Source organism: Carassius gibelio, chromosome A13, assembly GCF_023724105.1.
Source record: "Carassius gibelio isolate Cgi1373 ecotype wild population from Czech Republic chromosome A13, carGib1.2-hapl.c, whole genome shotgun sequence".
NCBI lineage: Eukaryota > Metazoa > Chordata > Actinopteri > Cypriniformes > Cyprinidae > Carassius > Carassius gibelio.
Window position 1 is genome coordinate 26,512,512 of NC_068383.1, and position 23,208 is coordinate 26,535,719.

Here is a 23,208-nt window from a genome sequence, read left to right on the forward strand (position 1 = left end):
AGTCATGGGAACATTCAGTCTGTTATTTATCTGACGTCTCTAGAGCTGTGTCTCATCAGCTGCCACCTCTCGAAAGGTTGCCAGAAAAACCACACCCACCCATGCACCCCATAAACTGCTCAGCTCTGATTCACGTCAAATCACACAGCACTATAGTTTCTTCATGGGCGTATTAAAAGGGTGGACATGATTTCCCTTGAATTATTCTGATGAGGCTGTGTCAGAGCTTAAAAACGATTACGCCCTTTGATTCATGCAAAGACTGCAAAAATGACCAGATTACTAGACAGTATAGTAGATGTCTGAGAAAATGAATTAGCTTGAAAAAGTTCGGCTTTGCAAGACCACAGTCGTGTTTGTACGTTTGTTCATTCTGAACACAATATATTTGTTTTTACACAGACAATGTCTTTTAGGGAGCTCTTTACACATCACATACATGTAGAAAAACCTGTAATATTGCAGTCAACACCAGGTAAACATACATCATCTGAAACATGACAGTTTAGATATATAGGTTTACTGAATATTGATGATAGAATATGCAGTAATTGCAGAAATTTACATTTCCATGACAGGGGTTTCTTAACTTTCCTCAAAATCCATAACATTTCATAATTTTCTAAAGTGTTCTCTGTTTACGTATCAACATGTATTGTATACAGTGAATATGATCTAAAGTATTAAAATGTTGATAATTGTATTTAAAAAAAAAGTGAAAAAAATTATAATTTCAAAGTCCACAATAGTTTTATGTTAAATTTACATTTGTAACTAAATAAATAAATAAATGAAATAATAATAGTTTTGGAGAACACTAGTTCCAGCACATGGGCTTCTCTCTGTCATCAGCCACACACTTTCCATAAACAAACATTATGTATATTTAGGGTTGTGCTGATAGACAATAGTATCCTGTAACGACGACAGTCACAGATATAGCCTATAATGCCTTTGACAATAGCAAGACCATTCGTATCATTATTATCAGGATAGTATTATTAGCTAATTAATATTAGGGATTATTTGTTCCATCATATTTCTTTTTAAATAAATCGGCTGATATGATTATTAACACTAGTAGCCTATAAGTACAGTATGAATAAAAAGCTGGGAATCACTTCAGAATTATGTTTTTGGGGAAAAGGGCATAATTATTATCCTCAGAGAAGGAATAGTCTTTGTACGGTAATAAACCAAAAAAATTACTGCTGAAAATAAAAATAAGTTGCACTGTGACATCCCATAATCGACCAAAGCCAAAGAACATATAGAGACATAATAGCATAGTAAATAGATTTATGTTAGGATTGATTTTAGCTCAGTTTATTTCGTGATTTTGTATTCTTTTATTTGTAGCCTATTTATTTTAATAATAATATGTCGTAATACCTCAAAATACCGTGAATAGTTATTTATTACTTAATATTATGATTTGTTGAATGCATTTTAAGACCTCTTTCCCCATCAGCCTGTTAAAATCAAAATGCACTGCTGTATGCTGCATCAGAGACGCATGCGCACTGGGATGTGAACCAGCCCGACACGCATGAGAAGCGCATGGCTGAACGAGTGAAGGAGACACGCTGAATGAAAGCGCACATTCACTCTCTGACAGCAGATGGCGCTGATGGAGCAGCAGAAATGGAACCGTAGCTGTGTTACTTTCTTTAAAAATGGATTTAAACAGCCATTCAGATGTTTTTATTCGCTAGTGTTCATCGCAGCACTGAATACTTAAATACTTGCTCATATTTAGATTTTTAATCTGGACTACAACATGCTCTAGGATTTGTTTAAAAATGTTTTGATTCTTTATTGTTCAGTCACACTTCACATTGAGGCTCAATTAGTTAACATAAGTTAATTAATTAGTTAAAAAAGGGTGTGTTCACCCAAAAATTTGAATTACGCGGTGTTTATGACTTTCTTCTTTCAGATGAATCCAGTCGGAGGTATATTAAATATTGTCTTTGATCTTTATCAGCATTGCGCATGCGCTGGTGAGTCTCTTGAAAACCATGCAGCGTTTGTATACAGGAGCAAATGATAACGTATATGTTCCATGTTGAAATCATATAAGGCCCGAACGGAGAAAATTGAGGGGAGTAACGTGTCTGAATGTGAGAAACCGGTGTCAAACGTGGAGCGAGTGTCGTTGCTGTCCCATACAATGGATGCTGAGGATGTAGATGATGGGTTGAAAATGTCCACGGAAATGTTAAATGGTGGCCACTTAAAGAATTCTGAGGTTTTAAGAGTTTTACCATCTCATTTATCTTATTTATCTAGCGACCAGCGTCAGGATGTGATTGACTTAGTAGAGAGTTATCCTAACCTGTTTAGTGATGTTCCCTCTGGAACTTCTGTCATCCAGCATGATATTGAAGTGGGTAACGCAGTTCCCATAAAACAGCATGCGTATCGCTGTCCCGTAGGTAAGAGGGAAATCATGAAACGTGAAGTGAACTATCTGGTCCAGAATGGTTTTGCCAAAAAGAGTAGTAGCCCTTGGAGTTCACCATGCATTTTGGTACCTAAAGCTGATGGTTCATTCCGTTTTTGTACTGATTTTCGCAAGGTGAATTCTGTTACTGTACCTGATGCATTTCCGTTGCCTCGTATAGAGGACTGTATTGATAATCTTGGCACAGCTCGGTACATTACGAAACTAGACCTTTTAAAAGGCTATTGGCAGGTGCCATTGACTGAACGTGCTTCTAACATTTCTGCCTTTGTGACTCCCGATTTCTTCTTTCAGTATACGCGGATGGCATTCGGGCTACGAAACGCACCAGCAACTTTTCAAAGATTAATGTCTATGGTTTTGGGTGATGTGCCAAACTGTAACATTTATCTGGATGACGTAGTTATTTATTCTTCTACGTGGATTGAGCACATTTCTACCTTGCACAATGTTTTTAGTCGATTGACAGCCGCCTCCCTAACGTTAACGTTTAGTGAGCTAAACATGAATTTTAATGGTATTTATTTACAGAGGTATATGATGTCACACTTGTCCATGTGTGCAGACATTGTGCAGTGCAAATCCGTGAATGAATGTTTGGAAGTGCAGTAAACGTCAACAGTTTTCCCCTGCTTAGGGAGTAGGGAGTAATAAACACTGTGTAGGGACCGTGTCAATGGGAACAGTTCATGCACAGAGTTCACTTCTGACGAGTTGATTATCTGAATCAGGTGTGTTAACAAAGAGAAACGTGCAAAATGTGCAGAGCTTGGGGACGCAAGGACTGGAATTGGGTACCGCTGGGGTAGAGTAGTGCAATAAGTTTATCTAACTTTTATGCACATGCTTCGATGCAATGCAATATATAAAAACACAGTATAAGTCATTATAATCCATAATTATGTCCCCATTGGATGCAACAAATGGCTCGTTTGTATTGGATTTTATTGCTACTGTCGTGTCACGCCGGTTTTCTGACTGGGACACACATCACAGTATGTTAAGGGTGTAACATTTCCCTCACATGCTTGAAGCATTCGGCCAATCACAACGCACTGGATAGCTGGCCAATCAGAGCACAAGAAACCTTAAACCTTTTTAACCTTAAACAGCATAAACACATTTCATTACACCAAATACACACAATATTGTTCTTTTTAGCAACATTTGACCCCTTTTATTTAACTCATGGATTCTTCTAAAAGAAGAAAGTCATATACACCTAGGATGCCTCGGGGGGAGCAAAACACAGCCTAATTTTCATTTTTGGGTGAACTAACCCTTTAACATAACTGCCAGTGATAAATTATTCTAAAGAATATTTAGAATAATTTAGAAGATATTCTATCTTAGTTGACTTTAACATTTAATAACAGGTTATTAAAATCAAAGGTTGTAACTGTAGCCTATTTAATGGACTCAAGCTAACATGAACTAATTAGTTGTATTATATATATATTTTTTCTTTTACAAATAATTATAATTTTTTACCAAATGCTGCTGTTGCTCATTGTCAATGCATTAAGACTAACTAATGAGATCGTATTGTAAAGTGTTACTTTTGACTTTAATCCATTTGAAAAAACAACAATTGTTTACTTTGTAAGTGTGTTTTCTATTGCTTTATTGTATTCAAATGTTTTTTAATTATTGTAAAAGAAGTTATTAATATATTCTGTACACCTGTTATACTGTATTAAGACAACATTTTTGCTACTTATTTCAAAATTGTGATAACACCATATACTACATGGAAATGTGATACCTCGTATCTAAACACAGCCAAGCTATTGTAAAAGTTTATAGTCAGTTCAAATACAGTTGTGCGTGTGTAAACAGATGAGTACAGCGTGTGTCACTGTAGTCGGCCAGCCCTGAAGCCTCGTTCAAACAGGTCGAGCCTCTCCAGATCGGGTTTCACTGCGGGGTGGAGCTCAGGGAAAGTTTTAGATAAAGACTGGCCTGGAAACTTCCCGTGAGCTTCTTCACACTCGCGCAGGAGACACCAAACACCGTTATTATCCAGCATGTTTCGCTGTGGCATCGCGTATCCGAGGTGCAGGTGGATCCTGCCTCTGCTCCTGCTGTTCGCGATTATTTTCGACATCATCGCCATCGCAGCGCAGTCCGGATGGGTGGAGGACGAGAACGCGAAGACGCACTACGCCAGCATGTGGAAGCAGTGCCGAGGCCGCAACGAGCAGTGGGACTGTAAAACCCTCATGGAGCTCCGTGAGTACCGACTTAGTCCTGACAACAACTTCAGTCTAGTGTCATGCACTATCTCAGACATTAAAATACAGCTCAGGTGACAGCGGTCACCAAAACCCAAATAAAACAGGCGGGGGAAAAGTGTCACTTCATGTAGCCTTTTCTGGAATTTTGAAAAATCATCATTCTTTTTAAAATAGTTCAGAATAATAACAAATATGTCTGTGTTAGTCAGGTTTATAAACTTCTTTTGTGTCAAGTGTTCTTCATTCTGAAAGCTTATGAATTCTTAATAAAGCCGACCCAGCTTTGTTAGTTTATTTATTTATTGTCACGCTCATTCAATTGTGTTGAAATAGATAGAGATCAACTAAATTATGATAAATAGACTTGCACTTACATGAAATACCACTCTAACAAACTCAACTCAACTCAAAAAAAAGTATATATATTGCTAGTATATATATATTGTTGTGATCAGACCATAAAATATGTTTTAATAACACATGTCGTTTTTATTTTCTATAACATCTATATCTTTTATTTTTAAATGGAAATACTTGATGTCAGTTTTCTCAGCTGTTATTTTCATTAGTTTGCCAAATGAACACGTTTAAACTGAGGCCTATTATCTGTCCATAACTGGAAACAATTGTTTTTTTGTAGAAATAACATGATGTAAGATCCTCTTTATGAACAATAGTCCTTCTAAATTATTCATAGCTGGATAATAGCCTACAGTATTTATGGTGATGCTCTCTTCATTTGGCTAGCATTTAATATTTGTATAATTCTCTTGTGTTTTATGTTCAAGTAATGAACATGAAGAATACAGTTATGTATATATATCTGAGGATTGTGGCCACAATGTCTATCAAGCAACATTTTTAGAGCAGTTCCTAACCACCAAATATCATTCACGTCTGAGTCATGAAATGACATGAAATAGAGTTAAACCCAATAATACTAGTTGCATAACTCCCTCCCTCAAGCTCAACCCCCCCAGCGCTCTCTGGGTGTGACTCTATTCAGACTTAATGGAGAGAAAACACATTCCTCTGTCGAGTGTTAGGAAGACAAGCAATGTCTCCACAAGTCCTGGAAGACGCACTTTGCCATGACTGATACTAGTGAACCATTGCTTCAATCTGTTAATGTGTAACCAACCATGTTAGGGCTCATGGAAACGCAGCTTGTGCACGTTGATGAATGGTGTCTTTGTGTAGTTTGTTTCTAAAGTCCTCTGGGTTGTTCTTCCAGCTTGGGCCCAGGCAGTCGCCGCTCTGATGATCATAGGCCTCATCATCCTCATCATCGCCTTCATCATCTCATTCGTGGCTCTCTGCTGTTCCCTCAACATCTCTCTGCTGCCTTTAATCGGAGGCCTCCTCATTTTGGCTGGTAAGACCCTTTCTTATCGTAAGATATCAAGGTATAGGGGCTGTCTCGAAACATTCAGATTGGCCAAGACTCAAAATAGCGTCAGTGTGGGCTGTGAACCAAACTCCTTCTGAGGAAGTTCCAGAGCCAGAGCATTTCCTTCACATTGTCTCTGATGAATTCAATAGTTTCTATATAACACATGGATGGAGGTGTGATGGAGTGAAAACATGCGACCGTAGGACACCTGAAGAGATTGGGCCGACTGTGGTTGATGAAATTGCGTTCTGGGGGGTAAAATACACCTTTTTGGTGGGTTCCACTGGTTAAATTAGCATTTTATGAACTACATTTTTAAACCCGCGGACATGAAAATCAACCGTGTTAAAGCAGCCCAAGTCCACAGACTGTTTCAGTGAGCAGGACGGCTTTAGGTTATTAATGCAGAATTTAAAAACAATACAGAACGCGTCTCAATCAAGTTAAGACAATAACAAAGGTCGTATGAATAGGTGATGCTAGCGCAGTGTGGAGCAGAGCTAGTTCGGTCTTTGTGCCTCAGTATGAGACGTGTTTGGCTGTTGCTATGGGATCGAGTGTCGCTCTCACCCCTCCCCCGTCCTCTTCACTCGTACTCCAGTGAAAGATAAGAATGGCTGTCGGGACGGGAGACTTTTGTCTTTCACTTACTGAATCCTAACCTCTTCTCTCTAATTATTCTTTTCATTTCTTCCCCTCGTGGATGTCTCTAATGTCTGTGATTTGGGTTTGACTCTGAGGTGTGACTCCTCTCGGCCTCTCCCTCTGTGAACTATGCAGAGTTCATTCTGTTTGAGATTATGACCGACACACACACAGGCCTGTGTGAAAGCTCCCAAACAGGGCTTGGCCTTCCCTCACATGTCTCTGCAACGCTCGCGGATACGCCCGGCTTTATTGAGCCGAGCTTCAAGCTGCTGATTACACTTTTTCATAGACCAAAACAAACCGGTGCCAAGGTGCACACAGGAGGAAACACAGATGCAGTTCAGCACTTTACCGCTAATGCTCTGTGCTCATTCTGAACAGGGAGTCTACTGTCAACCTAAAAGTGTGTCTGTATAAAAATAAATGCTACCTGGTTTAGTATTTGGAAAATGATGAGTTTTAAACAGTGTAACTTAAGTGTTCAGGTTTTCCTTGAAGAAGAATGATTGCAGTGTGCATCTGTTAAGTGTCTCCTCTTTCTCTCGTCCCAGTCATCATCCAGATAATCGCTCTGATCATCTACCCGGTCAAGTTCAACGAGCAGATCTATGAAGGGTATTACATCTACACCTGGGCGTACGGCTTCGGCTGGGGCGCCACCATCCTGATGCTGGGCTGCGGGATCCTCTTCTGCTGTCTTCCTCGCTACGAAGATGAGGTCTCCGGCATGGCCAAGACCAAATACATCTACTCCTCTGCCTGAAACCACCCGAAACTCCACCTCTCATAAAGGACAATGTTAAACCCCCCAAGACGAAATGCAAATGCTCACCGATCTCCAAAAGCATCGTCATCTTCCTCAATCAAACATAGGACCATACTGACTTTGATGAGGGCCAAACTGCTCCATGCCCTCCTCTCTACGTTTTGGGGGCTAGTGCTATTAACGTTTATTTTAATTCATTTGTTTATTATTATGAATCATTCACAAACTGTCTTTGATGTGTGTGTGTGTGTGTGTATGTTTTATATCACTCAGCACAGATTGAACTCCACAAAGCTTTATCCAGAATCTCTATATCAGTTTACATTAGCGTCCATCACATATTACTGTTCATGTAAATATAATTCATTTTAGCTAGTTGTCACATTAATATGGTTAAGAAAATAACACAAAATAACGGGAACACTGCGATGTCAAGTGTGACTGAGTTTTGTTATCTGTATATTTCTTGAACGTCTCTACATATCAACATTAAGAAAATATTTTTCTGATGCATCTGTATTTCTTCATTAATGTGTCATCCCATGTTCTCACAGTATTGATTGCACTCTTCACTAAAGTGCTCTCTCTTCCTGTCAGCGAAGACCGTGTGTTTTGTGTTTGGATGTTCAAAGTCAAGTGAAACGAAGAGGGTTTTCCTGAGCTTGGTTTTACAGTTAAATGGGTGAGCAAGTGGAAAAAAACACAGAAATATACAAAACCTGATGTTTTTCTTGGGAAAACTGAACATTTTGATGCATTCATGCCGTGATCAGTTAATTTCAATTAGTCAGTTTGACGTGGAAAAATATATAAAAAGTACTTTGCTTGTTAACTTTGCAAACTCTTAGGTTTTTTGGAGCATTTTACTAGACTCAGATTTTTTCACTTTGTCAAATGCAATGATATGAATTTTAAACCAATCTTCAATAAAGGGGAGACTTTCTGTTAAGATGCCAATCAGAGCTAGTTTTGTGTGTGTGTGTGTGTGTGTGTGTGTGTGTGTGTGTGTGTGTGTGTGTGTGTCATATCAGGACACAACTCTGTATAATGTCATGGGTATGACACAGGTATTACAAGGAGAGGGTGACTTATGAGGACATAACCCATGTCCCCATTTTTCAAAACACTCATAAATCATACAGAATTAGAGTCTAGACAGCTCTGTGTCAGTAACCGTGAGCAAAGATGTGCCAGCCAAGCATCTGCTATTGAGAAGAGTGCTAACAGCCCTGTCTAGACCTTAATCTTTACAAATCAGATCTGCTGCATACTAGTTCTGAGCCAGTCACCTGAATCTAAACACTCAGTGATGCATCACATTTATCCAGAGGGAAATGACATCATGACCAAGCTGACTGGCTGATGACATCACTGAATTCCTAAAAACGGCAGTGATGAAACATGTCTATAATAAAAAAAAAATCAGTTAAAATCACGTTTCTTGCAATAGATAAATAAATCACTTTCTCCTTTTGATTAGAGGAGCACATTTTTTCGCTGAGTGAGTACAACATCAGCAGGAGCTAACAGGACTCTGAGTCCTTGCTACATGATCTGTTCATGCATGATGCATCTAACTGTGAACTGACTTTAAGCCAAGAATGTAAGACCTTTTAAGGCCAGGCTTCTTTGCTGCATCGCTGAGAGAACGAATCAGAATTCAACCGATTCTCATCACATTCAGAGCATGGCAGCAAGACGACAGTAATGTGCATGTTTCTCCAAAGAACAAAAAGAAGAAAAAAGAGAAAAGAAAGAGACAAGATTATGATGTATAAAATAGTATGTATAGTTGCAGTGTACCTTATTTACCCCTGAAGGTTGTATATTAGTACCTAAAATGTACATATAAGTAACTAAATGAGACATATTAGTACTTTTGAGAAGGTTCTGCCCCGGAGACAGCTCTTGTACCGTTATTTCTGAGAGAGGATACAGTGTGCTGGTCTGTGACACAGCAGGCATGTTCCTCTGCTGAAGCTGAGTCACCAGGAGGGACACACCTGAGACACACCTGAGACACACCTGAGACACACCTGCTCTGTCGGGGACACATGTGTCTCTCTCTGACAGCTGCTGGCACACACAGTACTGACGGGAACAGATCACCTGAGGACAGACCCAGAGAAAACCATCATCTTCTCTCCTGTCTGTATGATCATTCCTCAGAGCTCTCAACAAATATGTACTTTGAGATTATACTTTGTTTACATGCATAGTGTTGTAATATTTGATGTCTAAGCCTGAAAATAAATATTTTACACTCTTTTTTTTAAAAAGAAGCATGTACATGAGAAGTTATTAGGGTATTTATTTCTGCCCAACACTGGTTTTGAGGTTGTAGTCGGTCGATAATAACCAGAAGTTCTCGTGTCAACAACACTGCGCCTGTGGGTGTCTCAAAAAGCATCAAGCAAAAAAAATCTCTATTTAAAAATTGCATTTGGCAACTTTTAACAACTTTTACAAAAGGGACTTAAAAAGCATGCACTTCCACTTTAAATTACACAGAAAGAGCCAGGTGAAGAGATACAGCTACGGATGGAAAATAACAATTAATTAAATTAGCTACCTATTAGATTGTGTTTTATAGCGGGTACATCTACCCCGACCCTAAACTTAACCTTACAATAATGCAGAAACAGTAATTCATTGTGGTTCGGTGCATAGACATCATATATATATGTCTATGGTTCGGTGTGACAAAAATGACGCAATATCGACGTGCGCATGCGCAGTAGGACATCTGACCGCAGCTGACCCCTTCTCCTGAACCTCGGTAAACACATCATGTGGTAATTACGTTACCATTGTTCAGAATGTGTCAGAATTGTTTCAGTTGAAAAAAACCCCAGTACCGATTCAAAATAGAAATCTAACAATACAAGGCTTTGCTTTCATTTTGTATCAATTTGACACATTCTTTCTCAGTATTAATTTATATGAATTAGCTACTGACACTAAACTTTTAAACAGGATAGTTTTCTCTCTCTCTCTCTCTCTCTCTCTCTCTCTCTCTCTCTCTCTCTCTATATATATATATATATATATATAACGTTTACAAACATATTTCAAGTCATATTTTCGGCGAGATTAATTTTATTTTTTATTAAACGCTTTATTTTTTTTATTAAAACAAAAGCTGGTTCGGTCAGTCACTATGCAGTGACGCAGTTGTGCGTCGTGATTACGCATACGCAATGACGTCATGTTATTTAGTAACTTTTAGCAAGAAATGGTCCTGCCTTTATCAAATTCTCCTGTAAATCAGTTGCAGCATTGGCTTTGACCCTGGGCTAGGTTGCCAAAATTACCAAAATAGGTTTTTTAACCTCGGAATGTTTTTGTTTGTTTGTTTGTTTTTTTGAGTGTGTGTATCAACACACAGACCTCCAAAATTCACTAACACACAGATTAATGATTCTTCGTGATCAGTTTAATCTACTCAAATGTAAGTGGCCTATACAATATAGTTATGCGTTATCAGTTTGAGCTCTAATATTGAAGATCTACTCATGATTCCACCAAATGGAAAATGAAAAATGTGACGGGGTTTCAAATCGGATTATGACTCTTCGTTACGAAACAGGACATCATCTTCATACATGTCTTCTCTAGAAGACAGCAGACACACATTAATCAGGCACAAGATCTCAACAGGGAGAGAAGTTATAGAACAATATTCCTATCAAATGTTCTTATGAAAATGTTGCCAGGTTATTACTCCCATTCTTACACTTCTTATTTTTCATTATGGTTTGCCCCAAGAACTTATTAATATGCAAATTAGATGCAGTGCAGTATCATAATGCTAAGACCTGCCGAGATCTTGAAACTAACGAACATTTTTTGCATGAGAAACAATTATGAAAAGCAGAAAAATAAATAAATAAATAAATCAGGGAAGTGACGCCTAAAGACTTTAAGAAATTAAACTTTTACGCCCTACCTGGTCTAACCACTAGAGGGCAGCGCGTGCCACACAAACACCCCTCTCTCTCTCTCTCTCTCTGTGTGTGTGTGTGTCTGTGTGTAAGAATAAGAATAAGAATTCCAGTTGGAAATTAACAAAATTAATTAGAAAGTGTCCTTAACTTATCTTAAAACAACAACAACAACAACAGTGGCACATGACACTTGTGTGTACATCAGTGTGAGATCGGTCACACACAGGTCAGACTGTATCAGAGATCGTCTTCACTCTGTGATAGAGCCAGATGAGTAATAGTGCCACATCCCATCTCTCAACAGCTAGAATACATTCAGTGTTCATTTATTTATTCTTTATTTTATATTAATCAATAAAGAGGACTTTACTTTAAAAGTCTTGTAATATGTTTCTATGCCCTAATCGGAGTAATTTAAGGGTCTCGGGTTCTCTCAGACCCTAAAGAGATGAAAGATAACAGCTCATTTCTTTTCTTCAACCCTTCCAGTCAAATAGATCTGTGTTTTGAGTTACAGTAGATTAGTAATCAGTTCAGAAGGGATCCGAGTATAAGCTAAAATCGATGAATTCTATGAAATAAGAATGTTGTCATGCAGGTAATTCCGTTCACGTCTGTGTAATCAAATCAAAGCGTTTCAGCGCTGTTGTCATCTCTCTAGTGTGATGGGGGAGTGGGGTTCGAGTCGTGAGTCAAAGCATAACTTACTGAAAAGTTACACAAAAAAAGCAGAAAAAAACACCTGCAGGAGTGATTTCCCCTTGAATGTTTCCTATACCCCCGCGTCAGCTTGATGTTTGGGCTGAAGCTCTGCTGGGGGCAACCCCCTGAACTCCAGCTCTGTGGGGCTCACATCACCACTTACGGGATCCATCCTATAGATGTCTGCTAGAGAATGAGTCAGCACTGAAGGGCCCACAGCATGACGTGACCATGCTCTCCGCAGAACACACACACACACACACACGTGAGAAACATGACATCACACACTAGACGAGGCTCGCTGGCTCCAGAGAGAGAGATGACACACTGTGAATGTACTTCTCACTAGCACGGTTTCATAGAAATAGATGCAAAATCTCTTAATAAGAGTCACAAGAAGACAGGTACGGCTGTGAGGCTTTCTGTCGTGTTGACGGTGTTCAGGAAACTTCTCTGGAATGCACCCGAGTGACAGATCATCATCTCGGAACGGTTCCTGTTCTACAGATGAGTCATGGGATCGAATCAAGCACACCTCTGTAGATGAACTGACCTGGAATCCCCTCTGAGTCCCACACACACACACACACACACACACACACACACACACACTGCAGGATCCAGATCATCCTGGTCTGGTCTGGTTTCTTTTTATTCCAGTTTCAGACGCACTCTTGAGTCACACTTGATGTAGTTCAGCAGTTATGGAATTATCCATATTTGGTGTATGCTTAATATTGATAGTTAATTAATAGGCAATAATCCGGTTGTTAATGGCTCTCCGTGTTATTTGATTTGCAACATGGAACAGATGAAGTCAACAAATTGTCAAAATAAAAATATCAGATGTTTTGTTATAAATGAGCTGTATTTTACTGAGGGTTCACATCTGGTTCCAGTGGTTTCAGTCGTTATATAACACACCACCTGATGCTCTGTTAGTGGAAGAAAGACACTTACTGAGTTTGCTTGAAGTTTTCATAAAACTGTACTCCTTTTATGAAAGGTGTGATGTATTATGAATCTGGTAAGGACTGAAAGCGTTGTTCACACTCAGTTGCTAACATATAACATGGATATCACTTATTCTAGTAGTTTTCATTAATATAAAAAATATATATATTTCAATCACATTTTTTTATTGAAATGCAATTTTCGTTTCCTAGCTAAAAGTAAGTTTAAGATCTAATTTGAATGAACTTCAGTTAGTTTTATGGTTTTAGTTTTTAGTTCATTGTAGTTTTAGGACAAGCATGTTGTTCTGTTTGATTTGATGTGTTGCTCCCTAAAGCTTTCAGCGCACAGGAAGTGCACTAGAACACAAACGCTCAAGTGTGTGAGAATCAGTGTGTAGGCTGCACCGTTTATGGCCTGCTATTTTCAGAGCGGCACTAGTTGACTCGGTGCCCACGCTGCCCCCACATCACTCAAATGTCACCTGTTCCCCTCACCGAAGATCCCCTCCCTCTGTGAGTCAGCAGAGCTCTCCAGAGGTTTGGGGGATACCTGCGTCTCCAGCAGTGAGTGTGGGACACTAGGTGACTCTCACATCACATTATTAGAAAGAGACACAGTTGTAAGCAGAGGAGACACAAAGATGGCAATGCTATAACTCACAACCACAAAACTTCCTGTGACGCAACAGTTTGGTTCAAGTGGCACAAAATTCACCTGGGGTTTATGCAAAGTTTTACCGACTTCTAAATTTAGAGTCAGTCAAAGAAGATACCGATCTGCCACACACACACACACACACACACACACACATGAAGTTGTGTAACTGCTCTTATGGTTTCCGTATAGCTGCAATCGTTCTTTTTCTTTGGTTATTAATCCTCACTGCTAAACTCATCTCATTTTGTGACTTATATCTAACTATAGTTACGTAATCAGTTTAGTAATCAGTGTTGGGTGTGATGCATTACAAGTACCGCGAGTTACATCATCAGATTACTGCTTTCAAGTAACTAGTAAAGTTAAGCATTCATTTTTAATGTACAAGAAGATATCTTAGTTTGCCCATCTATTGACTGATAAGATTGGGAGAAATCAGGCGCTGTGTGTGATGGGAACATGATGTAGTTCTAGAAACAAAAGTGAATGTGTATTAATTCATCCCATTCACACACACACACACACACACACACACACACACACACTGATCTAGTATTCATCATGAAAAAAACAACAAAACGAATTACAACAGTAAAATGCAAACTCAGATTATGACACAAACCTGCAATAATTAAATCTCTTAAAAACACAAATGTATCTAATCCCATTTTATTAAGTGTCTTTGCTGCTGACCTTTGATGATCCAGTTCAACCGTACCAATAAGCAAAAAACACTTTAGATAAACTAACAGCTGTGCTTCACGGTTTGTTTTTGAGTATTATTTCTGAAGAGTGCTGAATCTTCTTCTGTTTTACTGTACAGACATGGATGTACTTCTTCAGCCTGAGGTTTATTCATTACTTTTTTGGTGTGAAATGGCTTTTACATTTGCTGTAAATCAAACTTCTTATATTAAAAACAATCAAGCCTTGTTCATATTTAAAGAGTAATGCTAGAGTAACATTACTTTCAATAAAAATTAACTAAGTAACATAATGATTTACTTTTTAGGAAGTAACACAATATTGTAATGCATTACTTTTAAGATTATCTTTCCCCAACACTGTAACTAACAGCCACTGTTTTGTTACCGACACCAAAATGTCACGTATTACTACCTGAAAGTACCATTTTTAAAGCGTTTCTTGTTAAAACATGCATTTCCAGCTACAATAAAGCACATCAAGGGGAACAGACACACGACAGGCGATCATGTTTTTCTATTAAAAATAATTTATTCCTGGAACACATATAAATAATTCTTGAAACACATTACAGTTAATATTTGCTGTGAATAAATACAAAAAAACAACAACAAAAAACAAGGCTTTTCATACGATACTCTAATGAAAGGTTGCACAAAATGTCCATCTTGTCATCTATGTTCCTCTCGGTCTATAGCTGGAATGTGACTGTACTGTACATCAGAAGTACCGTTCCTCATCCCAGAGCAGCTTATTTAGGATTGTGCAAGTGTGTGATGATCTGAACTGACTGAACAGATCCAGTAGTAGACGAGTAGACACTCGTGAAGTCATAACTCGACTGCAGATCTCTCTCGTGTGTATCATTTCCCACATGAATCTCAGGTAGACGGAGCTAAACGCACAATATTGGACTCGGAGGATGGGAATGTTTAACACAGACAGGTTAGTTCTTTATAAATGATGCCACAGGAGCGAACGCGATCTCTTCTCGTTGCGTCTGTGCAGATATCACAGAAATATTCAAATAGTGAATGTCAGTTAGTGCATACTAAACATATGCAAAGAATAGGCTGAGGCGTTGTGTGTTTAAAGGAGAGTAGTGCAACCGAAAGACCGGGCGAACGGGGGTGGGGGTGTGTTTACATTCGGACTGATTCGTTTCCGCCTGATTTCAGTCATCTCAAAAACTGACGCGGTTTTATTTATTTATTTATTCTATCTGCTCCAGACATCAGGGAGGTGTCAAGTATCCGGTTTTCATTGCACTTAAGGAATTTTTCTTATCCGTTCAACAGAACAGACCAAGTCATGTGAAGTTTAGCAAAGGCAAGCGATAGTGAAAAACAGTTTCAAGAGCAAGAAGGACGTGTGAAAATGGTAAACAAAATCGTTCTGGAAGGCAACAGACGCGTGCTGCTCGCAGACATCAGATGGTGCAGCAGGAATGAGATCCCAGCTCTCATTGGCACTTAACCTACATTTGATGAAGGAAAATCCTCCGGCGGTCTCTGCATACCCTGCACTTCTCAGGCTTTCTGCAGTCCACAGTGGCGAAGTACACTTGCTTAGACATATCTTTCGGTTTATTAACTTTGGTCAAATTTGTTTCTAATCGTGTTGCCCTCCTCAATTACGCCAATGATCGTTTGCGATTAGTTACCCTGTCCGAAACAAACAGCCGTGTGACTAGACGTCATCGTGTAGCATTAGTTTCTCACGACGGTCCTATACACATGACACAAATGAGCACAACTTCATTTGAGAGGTAATCAATTCTACAGCACCACCGGGCTCTGTAGGCCCTGCCCAATATAGGTGGAGGACTCTGGGCAAACAGTGTTCTGTGTAAGAGAGTTCGCCAGCACGATCAACTGGGCTCTTCTGAACCGTTCGGTCAGCCTCAGTAAATCTGCTTGAAGTGGTCACATTCGTTACAGTAGCCCTGTTTGTCTTGGTTGGCGTAGTGGTCGCAGCCCTGCGTCTTGCAGCGCTGTTTGCTCTTCTCTTTGGGCGCCTGTGCTCGTCGACCCTCTCGCTGGCCGCGGCTGACGCAGTCCGGGCAGAGGTCCGTGCAGCCGGGGGACAGGTTCTTACAGCCGCTGCGCCGACACGGTGTCTGGGACAGCATCGGAGGAGGACGAGCCTTCGAGGGCCGCTGCACACAAACAAGAGTTCGTCAGTGCTTCAGAAGAGCCACACCAGCCCCACAGCAACCAGGTTAGGACACTTACCGTGACGGGAGGCGGCGAGTGAGAGCCCCTGCTCGCTGCTTGGTTGAGTCTGGCACTCTGTTCCTTCACGAAGCACTTGTTGCAGTAACCCTCGAGCATGGCCTTTCCCTCGGCGCCGCAGCCCTGACCCCGGCACCGCGGACAGTTCTGGAAGCCCGCCTCGGACGTGTGTCTGGGCTGGACAAGAGCAGGGGTGGCCACTGTACCAACAAAAACAGCCAAATATTATACATCACACACTTGCTCTTCTGGTTGGACTTGTCTATGACTCGGGGTGGAGACATTGTCATGAGATTGCATTTGAAATGAAGAAGTGAGTGAAGAAGAGCTGCACTTACGGTGATTGGTCTGGTAGTCTACATAACATATAGTGCAGAATCCCAGCTTCTCTGGCGTCCCAAAGAACTGGCAGCCGGAGCGTTTACACTGCCGGGCCGCGGGCGTCTGCCAGGGGTGTCCCGTGCGCTCGGTCTCCCTGTGCAGAGCCCATAATGAAGCCTCGGTCCTGGGCTCCTGCTGATGGGGGTCCACCCTCTCGGACACAGCAGTCCTCTGCATGCAGGGTGGGCAAAGACCATTGAATATCCTAAAGACCTCCTGTCGGCACATAACGCACCTCTCGGTGTCCCTTTCTCGCTCTCTCTCCTGCTCTCGCTCCCGGCTGCCTGTCGCCCACCAGCCGTGCTGCGGTGGACCATTAGCAGCCGTTCGGGTTTGCCTCGCCGTGAAGCAGCGTTCACACAACCCATCATGCTCCACGCTGAGCGTGAACAAGCATCCGGGCGTCTTGCACTTCATGGCATGAGTCTCACTGTAAAGGCTTAGACTGGGGGCCGTAGGGGGCGCAGAGCGTGGGCTGGGCAGGACGGGGCGCTCCAGCCTCCCTCGGCTCTCGGGGTCCGATGACGAGGTTTGATTTGTGGTGGAAATGGCCTCCGGCTTACAACCCGCCTGCCGCTTTTCGAAGCACTCGTGACAGTGGGGTTGAGTGTCCACCGAGACGTAGAAGGTACAGCGGGGGGTGGCACAGCGGATCTCAATCAGAGAGAGCTGGGACACTGAGAAGGGAGGGGGACGCTGGGATTGGGGGGCCCTTAAAGAGTCCTTATCCTCCTGCCAGCGCTTATATTCATGGTTGACCAGCTGTAGATAGTCCTCCATCAGGTTCATGTCCTCAGGTAGGTTGCCTTCATCCAGTCTGTCGGAGAAAAGGAACAACTTTTTAGGCACTTGTGGTTAACACAAGTACACAGTACACCAATTCCATCAGGACTGCACTGAAGCAGCCTGTGTTTCTTGGACCAGGCCACGTAGGCTGGAGCTGGCTCATACCTGGCTGCAGTGATGATCTGTGTGGGATCGTAGCCCAGGCCAATGACAGGGATCTCGATGAGCATTAGGTAGTCTTTCAGCAACTTCTCCTTCTGTTGCTGCTCCTTTTCTGTCAGAAAGTGCACTCGGAGATCTTCAAACCCACCCCGTCCTGGGTTTATCAGAGGCACACCACGGATCTCTGAATGGGTCACAAACATCACATATTCAAATGCACTTGGCCAAGTAGAGAGAGCACATTTAGGAGTAGCACAGTGTCTGGAGGCATACCTGGGCCGCTGTCTTTGATCGTGATCAGAGGCGCAAAGTGCTGAGAGTCGTATCCAAGCACTATGGGATACTTGTAGCATTCTCCTGGAGGCCAGTGCAAAGGCAGGTATATGCCCCCGACATTGAGGGGTGAAAAGGAGGAACCGGACTTCATACTTCGGAGTACTTGGTCTGTTAAGAAATAAAAACATTGATCATGCACCAAATCAGTCAGTGCTCCAACGAACAAGTGTTTGAGTAATACTGTTGAAATGCTCCTCACAGAAGCATCGTTGTTTAAGCTTACTAACCTGCAATAACAATAATTGGTCTCCGGAGAATATTTGAAAGCACAAAGATGTGAATATCCTCTAGTGAGTCAAACTGTAGGCCGTTACTGCTGGACACCGGAGAAGCCATTTCTACAATCTTCACCCATTCCTCCTCCCAGTTCTGAGAAACAGGAAACATTACAGATATTTACGAGCCCTACCCTCGTCATTCTGAAATCTCCAAAGCTGAATGTGTTTGATTGCTGGCTTTATCTGACTAGTTTCTGCCACAGAAATGCCCATTTGACATGTTGACGGTGAAGGGGAAGTGCTCACCAGAGTGCTGTATCGCAGGCCGGTCTGAGTGAACTCCTGAGAGTGCAGCAGCTCGGTCTGAAAGCGCACTCTGAAGTTACTAGTGTCGGTCTCCTTCAGCACTGCGTAAAGAGCCTTTCGCAGCACCAGGTCTGTGTCCTGGACCCCCAGCAGGTACTGAGACGCCGCGTGGAGCAGGCAGTTCCCATCACCTAGAGGAAGACACAAACACAGATCAAAGCTCGGGACAGTGGAAGTGAAGAGCTGGGAATCTGCATGTTCTAACAAATGGGCTCACTTAGCTTCTGAAACATGAGCAAACATATACAGTAAGCAATATATGCAGATCTGCCATTATACAGGAGTCGTCCCGAAGGATCCCTTCTGCTCACATTCAGTGGAAGTGCACCAAAAAAAACTCATGAAGCAGGAGACATTCAATGCATTCAGAAAAAGGCTGTGAAACTCGCAGTTCCTGTTTAAACTTCATCTAAATTGTCATAACAGAGAGAGCCCTGGCAACCCGCTGACGTGCATAACGACGACAGAAAATAATAGTGCGAAAACGAAAAACTACATTTACGATCTTTGATTTGCTGTTGCGTACCTAGACAGGAATATCTTTTACACCTAAAGGTTAGTTCAGCCATATTTGTCAAGTACAAGATAAAGGATGAGATAGAAGCACTGAGGGGATTTCCACAGAGGTGTTAAAACAGATTAAAGATACCCCATCCATCTGACGGTGTGCATATTAACAAAGTTCTCTGCTGAAGCAATTAAATACACTCCTCTATTAAACAACAAGACATGTGGACAGCTAGCAAAACAAACCATCTCTAAACTCTAGTCTGTACACTTCTGTAGGTCACAGTAAAGAGAACTTGAACACACTGATCTTGTGTAACGCGTGTGCGTTCATGTGAATCTTGTGTGAAACAGTCTGCGCACAACTGTGAGGAATTTCCCTAGTATGTGATTCTGTGATTAAGCGCCGTAAGGGCTTCACTTCGGTCTCCTCTTGACACCAGAGCCATGATCTAAAGCGTCTGGACTTTCCAGAGAGGAGGGATCTGCAGGAATGCCTGCGCCCGTGCCACTTCGACAGCCCTAAGGGAAGTCTGAACATATGATCTACTTCCTGTTCTCTAAACCTGTGTGATCGTCCAGAACATGGGCTGTGCCTGCTACCAACACAAAGGCCAAATGTTCCTGAGCAGAAGAATTATTTAACTTGTCTATAGGTTACGTTTTATGAAACTTTAGATTAGTGTCTGTCAAATGCCTAAATGTACAAAACATATACACATTTAGACAAATCCTGTTCACTTAGGAAGTGGTTACAGTTACTGTTTTAAACGGCATGTTCCAGTCTGATGTTTCATAATCCCATGTGATTCAGAACAGGAAATTCCTCTTTCATTATGAAGAAAAATCTGTGGTGTCCAGAAAAACAACACCAGAATACAAGAATGAGACTCTATCCACTGCCAGGAACGAGACATGTGTGAAATACTGACACTTACAAACAAACAGAGTATTTCAGACCAATCTTAATGTAATGTCTGAGTTTACCCGTGTTCAGTTACAGTAACTAGTGACTGTGCCATGGAGCAACAATGGCAAGTACTGAGAAGTTTCCCTGGCAGCATTACTCATCAGAGAAGAGAAGAGAAGAGAAGAGAAGAGAAGTGAAGAGAGGAGAAGAGAAGAGAAGACAAGACAAGACAAGACCCTGGGCGAGCAGGACACAGTCAGAAAGAGCCCTGCATTACCCTTCAATCAAACTGTGTGTCGAATTAAGAGGGAAGAACTCCAGGGTGACGGACGGGGAAGGATTTTCCCATCTGTCGTGAAGAAAAACTTTTTTTAAGAGGTCAAATTATATGGCTTTTTAAATGAAGACGTTCATAATAATGCCTTCATGAACTGAATGCTTAGTCTATACAGTGAGAGAGGTATCACTTCAGTCATCAGCCAAAAAATGACCAAATAATCAGCCTTTCATAAGAAGAATTATCTCGAGCCATTGTGATATTGTGATATATAGTCTATCAGACCAATAATGCATCGATGACATAAATCGATAGAAATGGCTTAAAAGATCATAATAGGAGAAAGAATCCAAGTGTTTCTAATGTCAGCGCTTCAGTTTCTAGCTGATCAAATCATGGCATAGTTACCGTTGGTCCTCAGTGGCACCAGCTTCTTGACCTCGCGGCACCAGTTCAACCTCTTCTCCTGCTCCAGCGAGCTCTGCATGGCCCGGTCCAGGATGGCGGCCTGGATGACCTCGCGGAAAGCCTGCGGGAACTGGCTCATGCGGATCATCTCCAGCGTGTAGCGGTGCATGCTGCGCAGGTGATGGATCAGGCCGCCGCTGGACGACGGCTTCACCACATCGTTGGGCACCCGCTCTCGGATTTTCACGGCCTTCAGGAGGTTACTCACAAACAGGAACTTGGGAAGGAAGTTCTGGCCCTGAGACATGGTAGTCTGGAGTGGGGAACCAATCTAGTTCTGCGAAAGAAGACATGAAACAAACACAGCATTGTCAGAGGCGCTCAACCCACGACCATGTGTTACAGAGAAGAATTTCCCCTCATTTCCCTCCACCCTAAAGGTGAAGAACTGAAAGAAAGATCATGGCCCCTGAAAGTAGATGGTGTATTCCAGACTCTTGAGGTCAGACGAGTGAAGGGCGAACATCTTTATTAGTCCACTCCCACGATGACATTTCCAAAACTATCAGATTAGCCAACAGACGGCCTCAGACACCTGAAGGCTTCAGAATGCCATTGACTTTGTCTGAGCTGTCGAGGTTCTTAAGGGACAACTTATTCTGAACGTCAAAGCGACAGCGTTCCCTTAAATAGCTCTCGCGAAACGCTCGCAACGCTGTCGTCGTGCGGGAAGCGACAGAGCGGCGAACACGGTTTATTAAACACGAAGCACAACGGGCACAATAGAGAGCGATGCGATAAAATAACTAATAATAATAATAAAGATTATAACATCAGCTGCTGACGCTCGAATTACGTAATTGACTTGACAGAAGCCCCAGACAATGCAACAATGTAACACTCGAAAGGAAGCGATGTGTCCCCATGGCAACAATAGAACGTTTAATGTCTCTAATCGCTGATAAGTGACGTCTTCGCAAACAATGGCTGTCAAACCGAGGCGTTCAAGAACAACCGCCGTTTAACCGCGACACAATTCGGGAGAAATCAGTCTCGCTCGGTTTAGTATACAGTCTGACACGATATGAGAGAGGCGAGGGAACGGGCGCAACTCTTACCTGTTCAATATGTCGGTATCCACCAACAAAGCCCATAAGATGCTCAGGCTCTACTGCTGCTTCACTCAGTCCACTTTAATCGTCCATGGCTCTCTTACAGCTCCACGGGATTTCACTGCTCGCGGTCAAAACACGGCGGAGTCTTTACTCTAGTTAAGACCGCCCGACTGAAAGCAGTACATAAAAGCCAGCGGGGATTTCCATGAGGTACTTTCCACTTTCACAACCCATCATGATCGTTCTCCTCGACTCACCGCCAGGGGGCGCACGCTGGCTTACGCTTACTTTACGTCTAGCTCGATGACGTAAAGCTCGACGTTTGTTTTGCCACACCCATTGCTCTGGTAGTTAGGTGAGATGTGGAAACACAACAGTGGAAGTCCCAGCCTGTGCAGTTTACACCCATGTGTGTATGGTTTAGTTCCACTTGACAGATATGTAAAGAATGAATGTACATTACAAGAAACGCAACAGTCTTAGTCAGGCTAGCAGAGTTACATAAGGGCCATCCTACCTGACTTAGTCAATGTAAGGTGATTAAATGAATATATTTTAATAAATGCCCTGCGTTCAGAAAGGAAACAGGGCGGATAGTAACAAAGCTGACAGTTTGAGCTGAAATAACTGTGTAGACTGTCAAACTAAAATAGCCTACTTATAACTTAATGATTTAAAATTGTTTGCTGTACAAAATCTTGGTAACAGGGCCGGTATAGGCCTAGTGGGCCTACCATTTGTGTTTTTGCTAATACAGCACGGCGAAAAGGAGAAGTAAATTACTGGATTTTTCTTTTTTTTAATTACCATATTAACATTTAATAAACAACAGCATCAAGTCGATGCTTTATGAGAAAGAGGTTTTGTGGAATGGCCCATACGTATGAGCACATGACTGATGATAATGATGTGGTGGGAGTAAAGTTTACAACTCAAGATTCAACTCAGCGTTCAAGAGAAGCTGATCAGAAGTTCCCATCGGCAGAAGTGCAATAAACAGTGACTAACATCTCATTTCTTGTGAGGGTC

At 41.7% G+C, this 23,208-nt stretch overlaps 2 protein-coding genes across 2 annotated transcripts; one reads left to right on the forward strand and one right to left on the reverse strand.

Annotated features, from left to right (window-relative positions):
• Positions 1–4,376: 4,376 nt before the first annotated feature.
• On the forward strand, positions 4,377–8,460 carry LOC128026563 (p53 apoptosis effector related to PMP-22). Its single transcript, XM_052613826.1, has 3 exons — positions 4,377–4,699; positions 5,939–6,079; positions 7,297–8,460. The coding sequence occupies exons 1-3, from the start codon at positions 4,495–4,497 to the stop codon at positions 7,506–7,508; spliced, it is 558 nt and encodes a 185-aa protein (XP_052469786.1). The 5' UTR covers positions 4,377–4,494; the 3' UTR covers positions 7,509–8,460.
• Positions 8,461–14,988: 6,528 nt separating this feature from the next.
• LOC128026548 (tumor necrosis factor alpha-induced protein 3-like) lies at positions 14,989–22,381 on the reverse strand. Its single transcript, XM_052613811.1, has 9 exons — positions 22,183–22,381; positions 21,065–21,401; positions 18,903–19,093; positions 18,606–18,747; positions 18,316–18,486; positions 18,046–18,226; positions 17,052–17,911; positions 16,714–16,913; positions 14,989–16,637 (listed from the first exon to the last, which is right to left on the reverse strand). The coding sequence occupies exons 2-9, from the start codon at positions 21,369–21,371 to the stop codon at positions 16,383–16,385; spliced, it is 2,307 nt and encodes a 768-aa protein (XP_052469771.1). The 5' UTR covers positions 21,372–21,401; positions 22,183–22,381; the 3' UTR covers positions 14,989–16,382.
• Between the last annotated feature and the right edge of the window lie 827 nt (positions 22,382–23,208).

What these genes read in the sequence shown, in the direction of transcription:
- LOC128026548 (XM_052613811.1), bottom strand. Translation starts at nt 21,371, where the DNA reads ATGTCTCAGGGCCAGAACTTCCTTCCCAAGTTCCTGTTTGTGAGTAAC. An exon ending in GATCAAAGACAGCGGCCCAG is followed by an intron (nt 18,227 to 18,315) that starts GTATGCCTCCAG and finishes TGACCCATTCAG; the next exon opens with AGATCCGTGGTGTGCCTCTG. An exon ending in AGACTACCAGACCAATCACC is followed by an intron (nt 16,914 to 17,051) that starts GTAAGTGCAGCT and finishes TTGTTGGTACAG; the next exon opens with TGGCCACCCCTGCTCTTGTC.
- LOC128026563 (XM_052613826.1), top strand. Translation starts at nt 4,495, where the DNA reads ATGTTTCGCTGTGGCATCGCGTATCCGAGGTGCAGGTGGATCCTGCCT. An exon ending in TAAAACCCTCATGGAGCTCC is followed by an intron (nt 4,700 to 5,938) that starts GTGAGTACCGAC and finishes TTGTTCTTCCAG; the next exon opens with CTTGGGCCCAGGCAGTCGCC. An exon ending in AGGCCTCCTCATTTTGGCTG is followed by an intron (nt 6,080 to 7,296) that starts GTAAGACCCTTT and finishes CTCTCGTCCCAG; the next exon opens with TCATCATCCAGATAATCGCT.